This window comes from Gordionus sp. m RMFG-2023, chromosome 2 (genome assembly GCF_954871325.1).
Source record: "Gordionus sp. m RMFG-2023 chromosome 2, tfGorSpeb1-WG-v2, whole genome shotgun sequence".
NCBI classification, from domain to species: Eukaryota; Metazoa; Nematomorpha; class Gordioida; order Chordodea; family Parachordodidae; genus Gordionus; species Gordionus sp. m RMFG-2023.
The window spans coordinates 11,900,034-11,913,792 of NC_088776.1; the positions used below are offsets into that span (position 1 = coordinate 11,900,034).

Here is a 13,759-nt window from a genome sequence, read left to right on the forward strand (position 1 = left end):
ATAATTATTGAAATTTTATTTAATTTAACGTATATATTTTATTGGAATAAGAGTATCGCCTCTGATGGCGATACTCTGAGATAAAATTTTGTTAACTTTCTCTTTATATTTTTTTTATTATTATAAAATTAAATTGAATCAAAAGTTTATATAAAATGAAAAAGTGATTTTTACAATTTCGTTAATGTAATAAATATCATCAGTCATTTACATAAAAATTAATACATCTGTTAAAATAAATCACTTTATCAAATAAAATATACATTAAAAAAGTGTACATTACAACACGCCACCCATTACTAAACCCAAGTGTTAGGGGTGATTGATAATATATGACCAATAATATACGAAATATAATTACACATCTGACGTTTTTCATTTACTCCAAACTATATATTTAAACATTCCGCTTATTTTGGTGTCTATAAAATTTTCGCCGAAAATAAATTATCTTGATCGACTTTGCGGCTTTATGTCCATAGGAGCCGTTTCATTCGTCTCACGAATAAGAATAAAGAAATGCGGTCTTTTTTTTGTCCAAAGGAGAACGCCGTTTTAGTCGTCTCACGAATAAGAATAAAAATATTATATAATTTCTCCGGCTACAATTTCTCTGTAATACCGTAAATTTATATTTCCCAATTTGAATAAAGAATAGAATATATTTTTTTAAATATTTCATCATAAAATTCTCCAATTCGAATACAAAATATAATGTAAACAATTTATACTCAAAATTTTCATACACATCTCCCCATTATTATCGGTAAATCTTTTAATATAATTTCGAATATGATTTCGGAAACATTATTTGAATATCCCGGAATAATTTCCTTATATTCTTGAATAATTTTATATAAGGATTTAAATTAAATTTTTTTTAGCGAAGTAAACATAACGTATACAATATCTTTACTAAAAAATGGTTTTTATAGGAATTTCATTTCTTTGAAAGAATACCAATGAATAATGTCATAGATAATATAGTAGGTTAGGTAAAGATTTCGAATAATTTGATGCATATATTTTATTCCGCTATGACTTTAATAATAATATTCACTTGAAAACCTCCTCCCAACAAAACAAATATCGAATAAGATCCTTTATGAAAGTCTCTTCTTTTAAAATTTATTAATAATATTAATTCCCAATTTTGGAATATTCATCTTTTTTATTTTACCTTTATAATATATTAATTCCCAATTTTGAATATTTGTGTTTTTATTTTTCCTTTATAAATATTAATTTCCAATTTGGAATATTCATCCTTTTTTATTTTACCTTTATAATATATTAATTTCCAATTTTGGAATATTCATCTTTTTTATTTTATTTTATCAATATTAATTCCCAATTTTGGAATATTTATCTTTTTTTTATTTTACCTTTATAATATATTAATTCCCAATTTTGGAATATTCATCTTTTTTATTTTACCTTTATAATATATTAATTCCCAATTTTGAATATTTGTGTTTTTATTTTACCTTTAAAATATATTAATTTCCAATTTTGGAATAATTTGCCTATAGTGGCCTTCTCTCAAAGTCGAATACAAATGAAAATATACTGCACCTGAAAGAGTGATCATTTTTCCGCATTGATAATATAGTGGTAATAAAATTGCGAATTGTGACTGCAATAACCCTTATGGAACATTTGCTTTACACGGCACCATTTTCATAGTTATCAAATTTATCAATTTAAAAGAATAAACCTTCATAAATTGAATAAAAGAATCTACATGATTTTATAATTAATGGGGATTCAGATATAATTATTGAAATTTTATTTAATTTAACGTATATATTTTATTGGAATAAGAGTATCGCCTCTGATGGCGATACTCTGAGATAAAATTTTGTTAACTTTCTCTTTATATTTTTTTTATTATTATAAAATTAAATTGAATCAAAAGTTTATATAAAATGAAAAAGTGATTTTTACAATTTTGTTAATGTAATAAATATCATAAGTCATTTACATACAAATTAATACATCTGTTAAAATAAATCACTTTATCAAATAAAATATACATAAAAAAGTGTACATTACAACAGCCAGTAAACAATGTATTGACTGGCTAGAAAAACACTGTCACAAAACTTCATCTTCTACCTCATAAACTATTATAGAGCTTTTATAAAATTTTATTTTAAAGAATCTTATAATACCTTTTTTCAAAAAAGCTTAAATATATATTTAACAATATATGATTATTTCAGGGATGTGAACCCGGACCCTAACCCTGAACCCTCGTATTTTGGCTGAACCCGACATTTTAAAAAGTGAAGGGTTCAAGGGTTCAGGGTATTATAAAAAAAATTTTAATTTTAAAAAATAATGTAAAAATATAAATTTTTATAATTTTATTAATTTTTTTCGTGGAATCATTTATTTTATATTCGCGTTTTTCTTTCGTTTTTCTTCCTGGACTTCATTTTATTTTATTTAGAGATTGATACCATAAATTTAAAACTATAATTGATAAAGCAAGGGATGTTGTAAAATATTTAAGAACTCCCACAATTGTAAGAATATTAAAATCTATGAAAAGGCAAATGGCAATATTAGATTGCACAACAAGTTGGTCCTCTATTTGTATGATGTTAGAGCGATTAATAAGTTTGAAAGATTTCTGTAATGATTTTATTATAGGAGCATGTGATGCCATTTTGTCAGAAGATGATTGGAATCAAATAAAAGACCTTACTAGTGTGTTGGTTCCTTTAAAAATAACTAGATTAAGATTGCAAGCAGAACAGTTATGTTTATCGGATTTTTATGGCATATGGATAAGATGTCGATTAGAGTTAGAAAGATTTACAAGTTCTTTTTCTTATGAAATATTAGAAAATACGAAAATTAGAGATCAACAATATTTACAAAATAGTGTTGTATATGCTTCAATATATTTAGACCCTCGATATCAAGTTATATTAAGTATCAAACAAAAATAAATTGCTATAGACCATCTTGAGGATTTATGGCATACCCAAAACTCTATTATTTACAATATATCGGAGCTACGACAATATCTACTGGTTGTAGCGATAACAATGATAATGAAAGCAATATTGTTGATCTGGAAATTTTATTATTAGATAGAGAAAAAAAATGAAATTATCATTAGATAGAAAGGAGCAAAAAATATCTATTGTATCTTTAATAGAAAAGTTCTCAGAAGTTAAGAGAAATATTTACAAAAGAGTGTTGAATATATGGTTAGGAATATAGAATAATTAAGGCTAGGCTTAGTGTTGTGTAACGTCTCCCAATCCCTACATTTTGTCTAATTAGTTTTAGGCGATTTTTCGGTTAGGCCTAATTAAGTATAGTTGATTTTTAAGCTAATAACACTACTTTTAAATGTCGGACAATTTTATACAAACTTATGGAGAGACTTTAATTTATAATAATTTTTTTATAATTTTTCAAAATATTTTTATGTAAATTAAAATTTTAAGAAATTCAATATAAAATCTTCTAAAATTTATAAAGTTTAGCCTTTAATATATATAGATTTTCATTATAAATTATTAAACCTAAAAATTTTTTGGCGATCGTATGTAATTTCCAAGGTAGATTCTCTTCAGAATAGATCTGATAAAATCAAATTTATCAAGGAAATTATAAACACGTACTAAAATCAGATCAGAGAGCTACAGGCCTGGCCTTAAACCTGATTCGAATGCCTGGGACGAAAATTTTATTTTTTAAAAATACATGGGCTGGGCTAAAAAAAAAATTTTAATACCCGGGTTGGGCCATATATTTTATAAAAATCATTTTTATAATTTTAACAGGCAGAATTTTTTTTAAGATTTTTATTTCCTTCCATTTCGTCGAAATCAAAAAATAAAAATGTTTTAATAATATATTAAATAAAATAACAAAATTTTCGAATCTTTTCTATTCTTAAAAAAACAAGCCAGATGCCGTCATATAAATTCTCGGAACACCCTTGAATAAAAAAAAGGGAAAAAATAATGTGAAACGATACACATGTTTAAATATACTATAAAAGGGGGTAAACAAAATAAGATTTTATTTTTAATAGAATAAAGATTGAAATTAATTTTTCTTAAATAATAAAAAAAAATGTTTAATATAGAATCTTTATTATCCAATAGTAATACTAATTTTTCCAATTTAAATGAAAACTCCCAATCTTCGTCGAGAATTCAAAGACCAAAAAGAATACACAAATATTGGAATAAAGAAAAATTAGATATAGTTACCAAAATGTTATCAATGCCGGAAAAACAACAAATGAAAATAAAAGACATCGCAAAATATGTCGAAATGTCTACTGCATCTGTTCACAAATTTAGACGGGATACATTCCCAGAAATAAATGGAGATCCTTTAAAGGAATATAATATTCAAAAAAGAGGAAGTAAAAAGAAAGATTCTTCCATTATTGAAAGAAGTATCATAAGCCTATTAATGGATAATAACACTATGACTATTCAGGAGATAATAGAAAAGTTACCTCCTGGTAGTCCAAAAACAAAAACCACAATTAGTAAATATATTAAAAACATTGGTTGGTCTAAAAAAAGGGCTGGCAAGGAGCCTGATAGAAGAAATACTCCCGGGGCTATTAATATTCGTCAAATTTATTGTGCAAAGATCTTAAATATCCCAAGAGAAAATTTATATTTCTTAGATGAGACTGGAATAAACTTGCATGTTGTACCAATCTACGCCTGGGCGCCATACAATGTCCGTCCAATAATAAAAATCCCATCCTCTAAGGGTAAAAATGTAAGTATCCTTTGTACAATCGGAATTGGAGGGGTAATTCATTATAAAATAATAGACGGAGCTTATAATGGGCTATTATTCCGTGATTCTATGACGGAGCTTATTAGTATCCTACCACCAGATGCAATCATTGTAATGGATAATGCATCTATCCATAGAAGCCATCTTATCGATTCTTATAAAGGTAGGATTGAATACCTATCACCTTATTCACCTCAGTTAAATCCCATTGAAAATTTTCTTGGAGTTTTGAAAAATAAATTTAGAGCAATCAATCCCCGCCCTAATTCAAGAGATGAAATTGTTAGGAATATTATTCAACTCTTACACGGATTTATTCCTTATGATTTCACTAACTTTTACAATCACATGCAAAGCTATTTGGAGTTGGGTTATCGCGGGCAACTGATTAATTAGGTAATCTTTATAATCGATTTGTATTAATAATTATAATATTAACTCTTTTAATTTCTAAAAAGGTACCAACATCAAATTCGTGGAACAATGGAATATTTTGATAAATTATAATTATATTTTTTATGTATTAATTATTTTATCGAAATTATTATAAAAGTTTATAGTGTTATCATATTTTTATCGAAATAAATGGATATACATACATTTAAGAAATTCTAAAATATTTTCAAATATTAAAAAGACTTTTTACAAAAAATGATTTAGAATTTTAAATGAAATTTAATCAAATATCTTACGTGAGCATTCTCAAAGAAAATAATAAAAAAATTCATTTTTCATCACAAATTATATATATGTAACACATTTATTTTTATAATGATTAATCAACTATTAATCTTCTTAATTAATTGCTTGTCCATATTTGATTTCAATCTTTATTCTATTAAAAATAAAATCTTATTTTGTTTACCCCCTTTTATAGTATATTTAAACATGTGTATCGTTTCAAGTAGTCTATTTATAAAAGTCTACAATTTTTGAATAATAAAAGAATGTTTATAATTTGTTATTTTTCCATTATTTGTTATTTGATTTATGCATATAATTTTTATTTTTTATTTATGAAAATAATAAAGATATGATAATGTGCCTTATATTTTGCATTTGTAAATTTTTACTTATAAAATATAAGAGCCTACTTGCGATAAATGAATAATTTTAAATATATCATTTTTAAATTAAAATAGTTATTATTTCTAAAAAGAAAGGGGGGGGGGGTTTATAGATAAAAAAATTTTAATTCCTAATTAGTAGTATCTCTGAAGATCTAAATGTTTTCCTAATTTTTTCTATGATATTCATTCTTAAGTATGAATATTTGGATTTTGCATAAGTCATCCACACAATTACCAATGAAAAAAAATCAATTAAAAATTATAATTTATAATGATGCATTAGTGGTAGAAAGTATTTAGGGGGTTTAGCAAGGCCTGCTAACACTCGGCTTTAACAATCGTGATATTTAATGTAAACAAAATATTTGTAAAACTCAGAAATTATGAAAAATAATTTAAAATTTGTCAAGAATTATATCCATGATCTTAAATCAAATAATAATTAAAATCTTGTGTTTCAAATCAAATTTGATATAAAAAATTTATAGTAGTTATATATTACTTAATATTTTTATAAGATTAGGAAAAATATATGTATCTGAATGTCTTAAATTTAAAAATGAGTTCCTTGCTCAATTTGCCCTGTATTTTCCTATTATCTACCAATCCTTTAAAAAGTTTCAAATGATATACCACTCATATCTAATACCAAATATTATAAACTAAGTTCAAGTTAAAAAAAAGAATAAAATATAATAGCAGTATCAATATTAGAGGTTTAGAAATATTTTTCTAATTATAAAAACTTTTTACTAGTCTGAAAATAAGTATAATTTTTTTTATATTTCTAGATTTCTAAGGGTGGAGTCAAAAAGTAATGAAAGATAAAATTTCTTACTGAATCCAAATATTTTATAACATCTTTCCAATATCAAAATTTTAAATAGGCTTAAAACAATTTTAAATAAAATTTTCCTCATTGGAATAAAATATAATTGCACTGACACCTTATTACTAGATCCAATGGTTTTAGAAAATCTTTAAATATCCAAAACTTTTTACAAAACTTTAAACATAAATAAAATGTTTTTTTTATTTTTACATTTCAAGCGTGGTGTTAAAAAAAATGGCAATAGAAATTTATTTATAAAAATAAAATTTTAGAACTTTATAATATTAAAAACCACTAAGATTAAAAGAAAGTTTTAAAAAAACTTAAAGATGACGATTATGACAATTGTCACTTTTCTAAGGTACATATTCACTGAAAATTTAATTTAACATGTTTACAATATATATTTTTACCTATTTGCTTCAAAAAAATTCGACAAAACTTAAAAATGACGATTATGACAATTCTCACTTTTCTAAGGTACATATTCACTGAAAATTTAATTTAACATGTTTACAATATATATTTTTACCTATTTGCTTCAAAAAAATTCGAAAAAACTTAAAAATGACGATTATGACAATTGTCACTTTTCTAAGGTACAATATTCACTGAAAATTTAATTTAACATGTTTACAATATATATTTTTACCTATTTGCTTCAAAAAAATTCGAAAAAAATAACGATTATGACAATTGTCACTTTTCTAAGGTACATATTCACTGAAAATTTAATTTAACATGTTTACAATATATATTTTTTTACCTATTTGCTTCAAAAAAATTCGAAAGAACTTAAAAATGACGATTATGACAAATTTTAACGCAAGCCGACCCAGCAAGCCGACTCATCGGGTCGGCCCAATGGGTTGGGTCATGAGGCCCATTAGGTCGGATTGGGTCTGATCTATGGCTAAATGAGTTCGCTCAGGTTTAAGGTCGTTTTTTTCGGCTCAAACCTTGCTGGGTTTTCGGCCAAGCCGACCCGACCCAGCAATTTAATAACACTACCAAAGATATAATCATTGCATTTGCCATAAGATATCTCAAATATTTTAATTTTTAAAAATCAAACTGATAATTCAATCCCTGGATTTTATTCGCCTCTCGGTTGTTATTTTTGCAATATCTATCGAACTGGTTACCGGTTGGGAAATAGATAAATCAAATTTTTTTTATGATTAGTATTTTATTTCTATTTAAAAACATATATCATTTACAATAAAGTATCTAAGCTATATAAAAATAAAAAATATAAATTATTTATTAAAACAAAGGCTAATAAAATACTTTAGTGTAATTTTAAAAAAAGTACATATGGAGGTGCATCTAAGTTATGGTCCCGTTGAATGATATACTATGACACCTACAAATTTCCATTAAGATTTGTTGACTTAAGTGAAAACCTTTCTGGGGGTCACCTCAAGTGCCTTGAAAAAATCCTTTGCTCTGGGTCAAAAAGTACCGATTGTGACAATAAAAATTAGAGTAATATTAGAAATGTTAGTAATAAATTTATTAATAATTATTTTTCACCTATCCATGTGTTGAATAATGATTTGACCTCGTTTTTTTATTTTAACCTTGGGTAGTTTATTGATATTTTCATTTTTTTTAAAAATACTTATTTTATATCAGATTAATTTGTTCAATTTTTATTTTGATAAAACTATTTTTATATTTATTATTCAAACTGTAAAAGATTTTTATGTATAAATACTAGATATATTTCTTTCAAAAATAGATATAAATTTTAGAGATAACTTAAATAAAGTTTTTTGATATTTGAATTTTTAGTTTAATTTTGCACCATGGAACTAAAATCTTAATTTTAAGTACATTTTATTTAAAGCACTTGTTAAATATAGATAAGCAAAATAAATTTTTCTTTAAAGCCACATTAATACTTTAATGTTTTTATAAAGGTTTATGCCTTTGTTTAGCTATAAACTCAAATTCAGTTGATAATTAATATTATCAATTCAGCAGGAGTATTGAGCTATAAATTCAAAACCAGCTTTTATCGATATTATCATTTCAGGATTATAGTTCAGTGATATTTGTAAACTTTTAAGTTTATGTCTTTGTATATCTATAAATTCAAAATCAGCTCATAATTATTATCATCATTTTAGAATTACGGTACAATGATAATTGATAACTTTTAAATATTAAAATTTTAGTTATTGAGTTTTATCCTTGTCATAACTCCGTTTTATCATTTTTACACCTATAAATTTTTTTATAAAATTAATTTCTATCATTGGTTTAATTAAATTTATATTAATTATTATTTATTTATACTAATCTAATTTTGTTTATTTTTTACATATGGTCATTCATAAATATTATAAACTGCATTGTTCAATTAATTCTAATAAAAATCAATTATGGTGCCTATTTAACTGTCATAATAACGGCTGAAAATCTCCGATTTATAAATAAAATGCTAAAAATTACTGAGTATTTAGTGGGGCATTAAATTATTATAGACACCGATAATATAATTTTATAAACATTTAAAATAGTTTAAAAAGTTTCGGCCTAAAAAACCTTGAATTTCCTAAATATTTATAGTGATCAATTAAATTTTTTAATGTTTATGCATGTCGAGAGCTTATATTTATAAAAATTTTGAACCTCCCCACCTTATTACATACAGCGTCTACAGTTTACATCCTATTATTATTGAGAGGGGTAGGGGGTAAGCTGCTCTAAGGGGTATAGGATAAATTTATTGGGGGTTTAGGGTTATCTATTAAATTTTTAAAATAGGACAAAATATATTGCTATAAAAATTAACACCTTAATTATAGACCTATTATAATACAATGATCTTGCTGGTCATCGACCAAATCTATATATGTATTGCAAACAGTCATAAACATTATTTTCCAAATAAAATTATCTGTGATCCTTTTAAATGTAATTGAAGCGTTAGACAATCTCAGCAAACTCATATTCATGCCAAATAATGTTCTACAATAATGCATCCATTACAAATGAGGCGACTTTAATTGAATTCATCATCTAAAAAATAACTCTTTTATATTCACAATATTTTGGTAGTTGGTAGAAGACCTAAAATAATTATATTTTTAAAATTAATAAAAGAAGCACCAGATTAATTAAAATGGTTTGATTAATAATGAGGGGGAGGGGTAGGCATATGTTTTTGAGGAGGGTTGCATCTAGTTATGTACACTGTTATTCATAGACGGGTGGATATAACATAATGTATAAATCAGTTAAGAAATATTTATATATATATAAATCTTTAAAATAACTGACTACTTAAGCCGTAAATTCGCCTATAAAATAGAGAAAGGCTCGATTAAACTAAATTAAATGTAAATTAATATTTAGAATAGCATAAAATATCTGCGTCGTAATTAATTATTAGATTTAAAATATATTTCTTAGCTCTTAGTATTTTAAACCCTAAGCAAAGGATAGTTAATTATAAGACAAATATGAGTGTTTTCAAATATAATATTTGTCCGCCTATTTTTTTGAAGTTAGAAATTGGTATTATTAAAAGTCCTTTAATCCTAAAAATATTTCATTAAAGTATGGCTACAAAAGTTTTTGAATCGAGAAGTTAATATTAATTTTTTTTAAAATTATATTAATTGCAATAATTTTAAATCCAATTATGGCCTCCGATCTTTTTGAAGCAAGTAATTATATTTCTTAGCAGTCATATTATTCGCAGTCATTTTAATTTTGATTACTTTCAAGCATTGATTTCTTATAAAAATTGGCATCAATGTTTTTGAAGCGAGTAATTATTGACAGTAGAATTAACAGAAATCATTCTAATCCCAAAACATATAATTTCATTTAAAAAAATGTCCGCCAATGCTTTTGTAGCGAAAAATATGACAGCAATCCTTTTACAACGCAGTATTTTACTCCGACCACGGCTGTTGTAAAATGACTGTCTGTCGTATAATGACAGCAGATATTTATTTATAGTATAAATAACTTCATTTACTGGGTGAAGAAAAATAGACATGGGACAAGCTCACAACACGAGATTGAAAATGAAAATGAAATACTAAGTCATAATCATGACTTACATTTGAAAAAGAGAAATCATACACATCAGCTAAGCAGAGTTGTTAAAAGGTACTTTTTAAATGGATCTAAATACAGATACATAGTATAAAAAGTTATCTAGATCCAGATATAGATGCATGGTCTAAAAAGTTATCTTTATACAGATACCATTTTTAAAATGTATCTAGATACAGATACAATTTTTTAATAGTCTTATATAAGCTTTGCATGTATGAAATGAGCTAAAAACTTTATTGACTAGATATCACATTTATCAAAATATAACTAAAATATTTAGATTTTATTGTAATATATGAAAATATATGATTAAATGATTATAAATAATTATTAGATTTCAGTAATAAAATATTTTGGAAATTTAAAAATCATTATTAACAATCATATCTACTCCTGTGCTATGGAGTATGGAGTACTGAAAAAAATCGGTTATTAAATATTTGTTTTTTTTACAGGTTATTTGTTTGCAATCAATTAAAAACCTTGATAATTTATCAACTAATCTTTGTATTAATTATTTTTTCATTTACAGTGTTTGATTTTTTCTCTTAAAATTTAAAATTCAATTGTAAACATTTATTTAGTACAATGTTGCAAGTTGAGGTAATGCCAAAGATATATTGGGTAATGCTCACTAAAATTTTCCTATTTTTTTTGTAGATATGGCAAACATTTTACTATCAGAGATCTGTTTTCTTTTTGAGATATTATTTAAAATATGCTCTATAAATTGCCCATGAAAAAAACAATGTCTCTGAACTTAATGCTTCATTGATTATTACTTCTTCCTCTTCATCACTATCGCACATAATATTTAATTAATATTTATATATATAAATTTATATATATAAGTTTTAATATTTTATTATATAGATATATAATTTTTTATTATTGTAGTCTTAATATTTTTTAATATATATATTTAAATTATATACTCATATGAAATAAAATAAATTTTGCATAAGTATTTTTATTTATAATATAAAAAAGCGTTAAATAAAAGTATATCATAGATACAGATACGTTTAAAATAATATCTAGAAACAGATACTTTAATAAAAATCTATCTAGATATCATCTAGATACTTTAACAACTCTACAGCTGAGATCGTTTGAATCCGACTTATAAAAGTTCATTGACAGTTACAGAAATAGTTGGGCCACAGTTACTCCATTAAATTATCACAAGCTACTGTTAATTATCAAAGAGATTTTGGAAGAAATGTAATACATGAGTATTAAATAAATAACGCAATAGGACATTTTAGAAACTGATTATAATTATTATATATCTTAAAACTTAGAAAATTATTATATCTTATTGATTTTGAATAAACTATGAATGCATATAATATGATAAAGTCTCCACTGATTATTGTGTTAACTTACTATAGTATCCCACCAAATATTTTTATTCCTACCTATTTGAAAATTTTAAATTTGTATTTAAAAGATTTTGCTAGAATTGGATTATCCTTGTAGTCGTAATGTTGTTAAATCAGCGAAATCCTAACGGTTAAAAAAATGTGCTAAGCCTAGAGGCAGGAATATATCTTTTAGGCTAGATAGTTTCCGTTTAAAAATTAAGTCTAACCTCATTAGAGTATACGCAAAAACTAATTAAATGGAACTAATTATTACCACTACTTGTTGGTGGGGATCTATACTTTAAATAAAGAAGAATCCGAAATGGCTTATAAGTATTTATATAAAAATGATGAAAATAAAATTATTGAAAAATATAACTTTTAGCTTCTCTATTTTCTTGGCTATAAAATAATATGAAAAAATTTTTTTTATAAAAATTAATTTTTATATAGGAAAAAATTTAAAGAAGGTGGGTAAGCGGGTTCAACCCATTCTCAAAATTTTGAAAGAGAGCTAAAGGCAAAAAAAAGGGGAGAGGTGAAAAGGCTTAGCTGCCAATAACCCCTTCGCAATGCTCTGAGGATAAGTGCCCGTTTAAAACTCCTCAAATATTATCTCAGAAATAAAAAGCCCAGACGGTATCGTTTGGGTAAAAAATTTACATAGAAAGGCTCCAAAGCTTGAAAAAGTAATCAAATTTGTTTTTGATATATCATAATGACAATGTGTATAAAAAAAAATAAATATATAAAGAGATAATTGAAACAATAAATTTTAACTAATTGTAAAATATAATTAAATAATCTTTATTATACTCCAAGATCTTATGCATAATTAAATATTAATAGTTAAAAACAGGAATATCACTCTAAGGTGATAAATATAATTTAATTTAAATACTTTAGGGCGCAAAAAAAACATGCATAATATTTTTTACGAAATATTATACCACCTGAAGGCTTTATTTAAATAGCTAATCCTAGGGGAAATTTCAAGAATGGATACAAGTCCTAAAACTCGTAATTCAGCGGATTCTAAGAAAATTTCATCAGAGAAAAAAATTATACCAGAAATTGCAACTGAAGAACAACCATTGACCTCACCTAAGTTTAAAATCCTAGATCGAACTAAAAATATTGATGAAGATTCCAGTCTCAAAAGGGTATTCTCAAGTGTTAAATAATATGTCATTACAAATAAAATTATAAATCTAAGCTGAATAAAATGTAAGGGATACAATTGATTAAGAAATTTGTATTTATCACTGCTACCTACTCTTTTATCTCAAATAATTATAAGATTTAATTAATGTTTTTTATTTTAATAATATGTCTTGGAGAATGTTAAATATTTTATTTGTTTAATTTATAGTAATAGATTTATATATATAATATACCATCACTATCATTGTAAAATTTAGTTTAGAGCAGTCTAACCTAAATGTAGAAGGATTATTCATGTATGAAATTAATCTATGACATATTTTAAAAAAAATTAATATTATTTCAAATCTATATTAAACAAGATATATTAAAAGAGAAAATCTCTATCTTTACAACCTAAAAGATTGTGATCCTGTTAGATGTTAAAAATTAGGCAATTCATATCTAACTATACA

General features: G+C 24.5%; 2 protein-coding genes across 2 annotated transcripts in view; one reads left to right on the plus strand and one right to left on the minus strand.

Moving 5' to 3' along the window:
* LOC135923098 (transcription initiation factor TFIID subunit 12-like) overlaps window positions 1-13,759 on the minus strand; it is a 51,802-nt gene that overhangs the window by 17,957 nt on the left and 20,086 nt on the right. The window lies entirely within an intron of this gene.
* The window catches only part of LOC135923097 (S-adenosylhomocysteine hydrolase-like protein 1), a 56,631-nt gene continuing 55,950 nt past the window's right edge, over window positions 13,079-13,759 (plus strand). Inside the window, exon 1 of the mRNA XM_065457667.1 lies at window positions 13,079-13,303. Within this exon, the coding sequence (XP_065313739.1) occupies window positions 13,139-13,303 (165 nt within the window). The 5' untranslated portion in view covers window positions 13,079-13,138. The remainder of the gene's footprint in view (window positions 13,304-13,759) is intronic.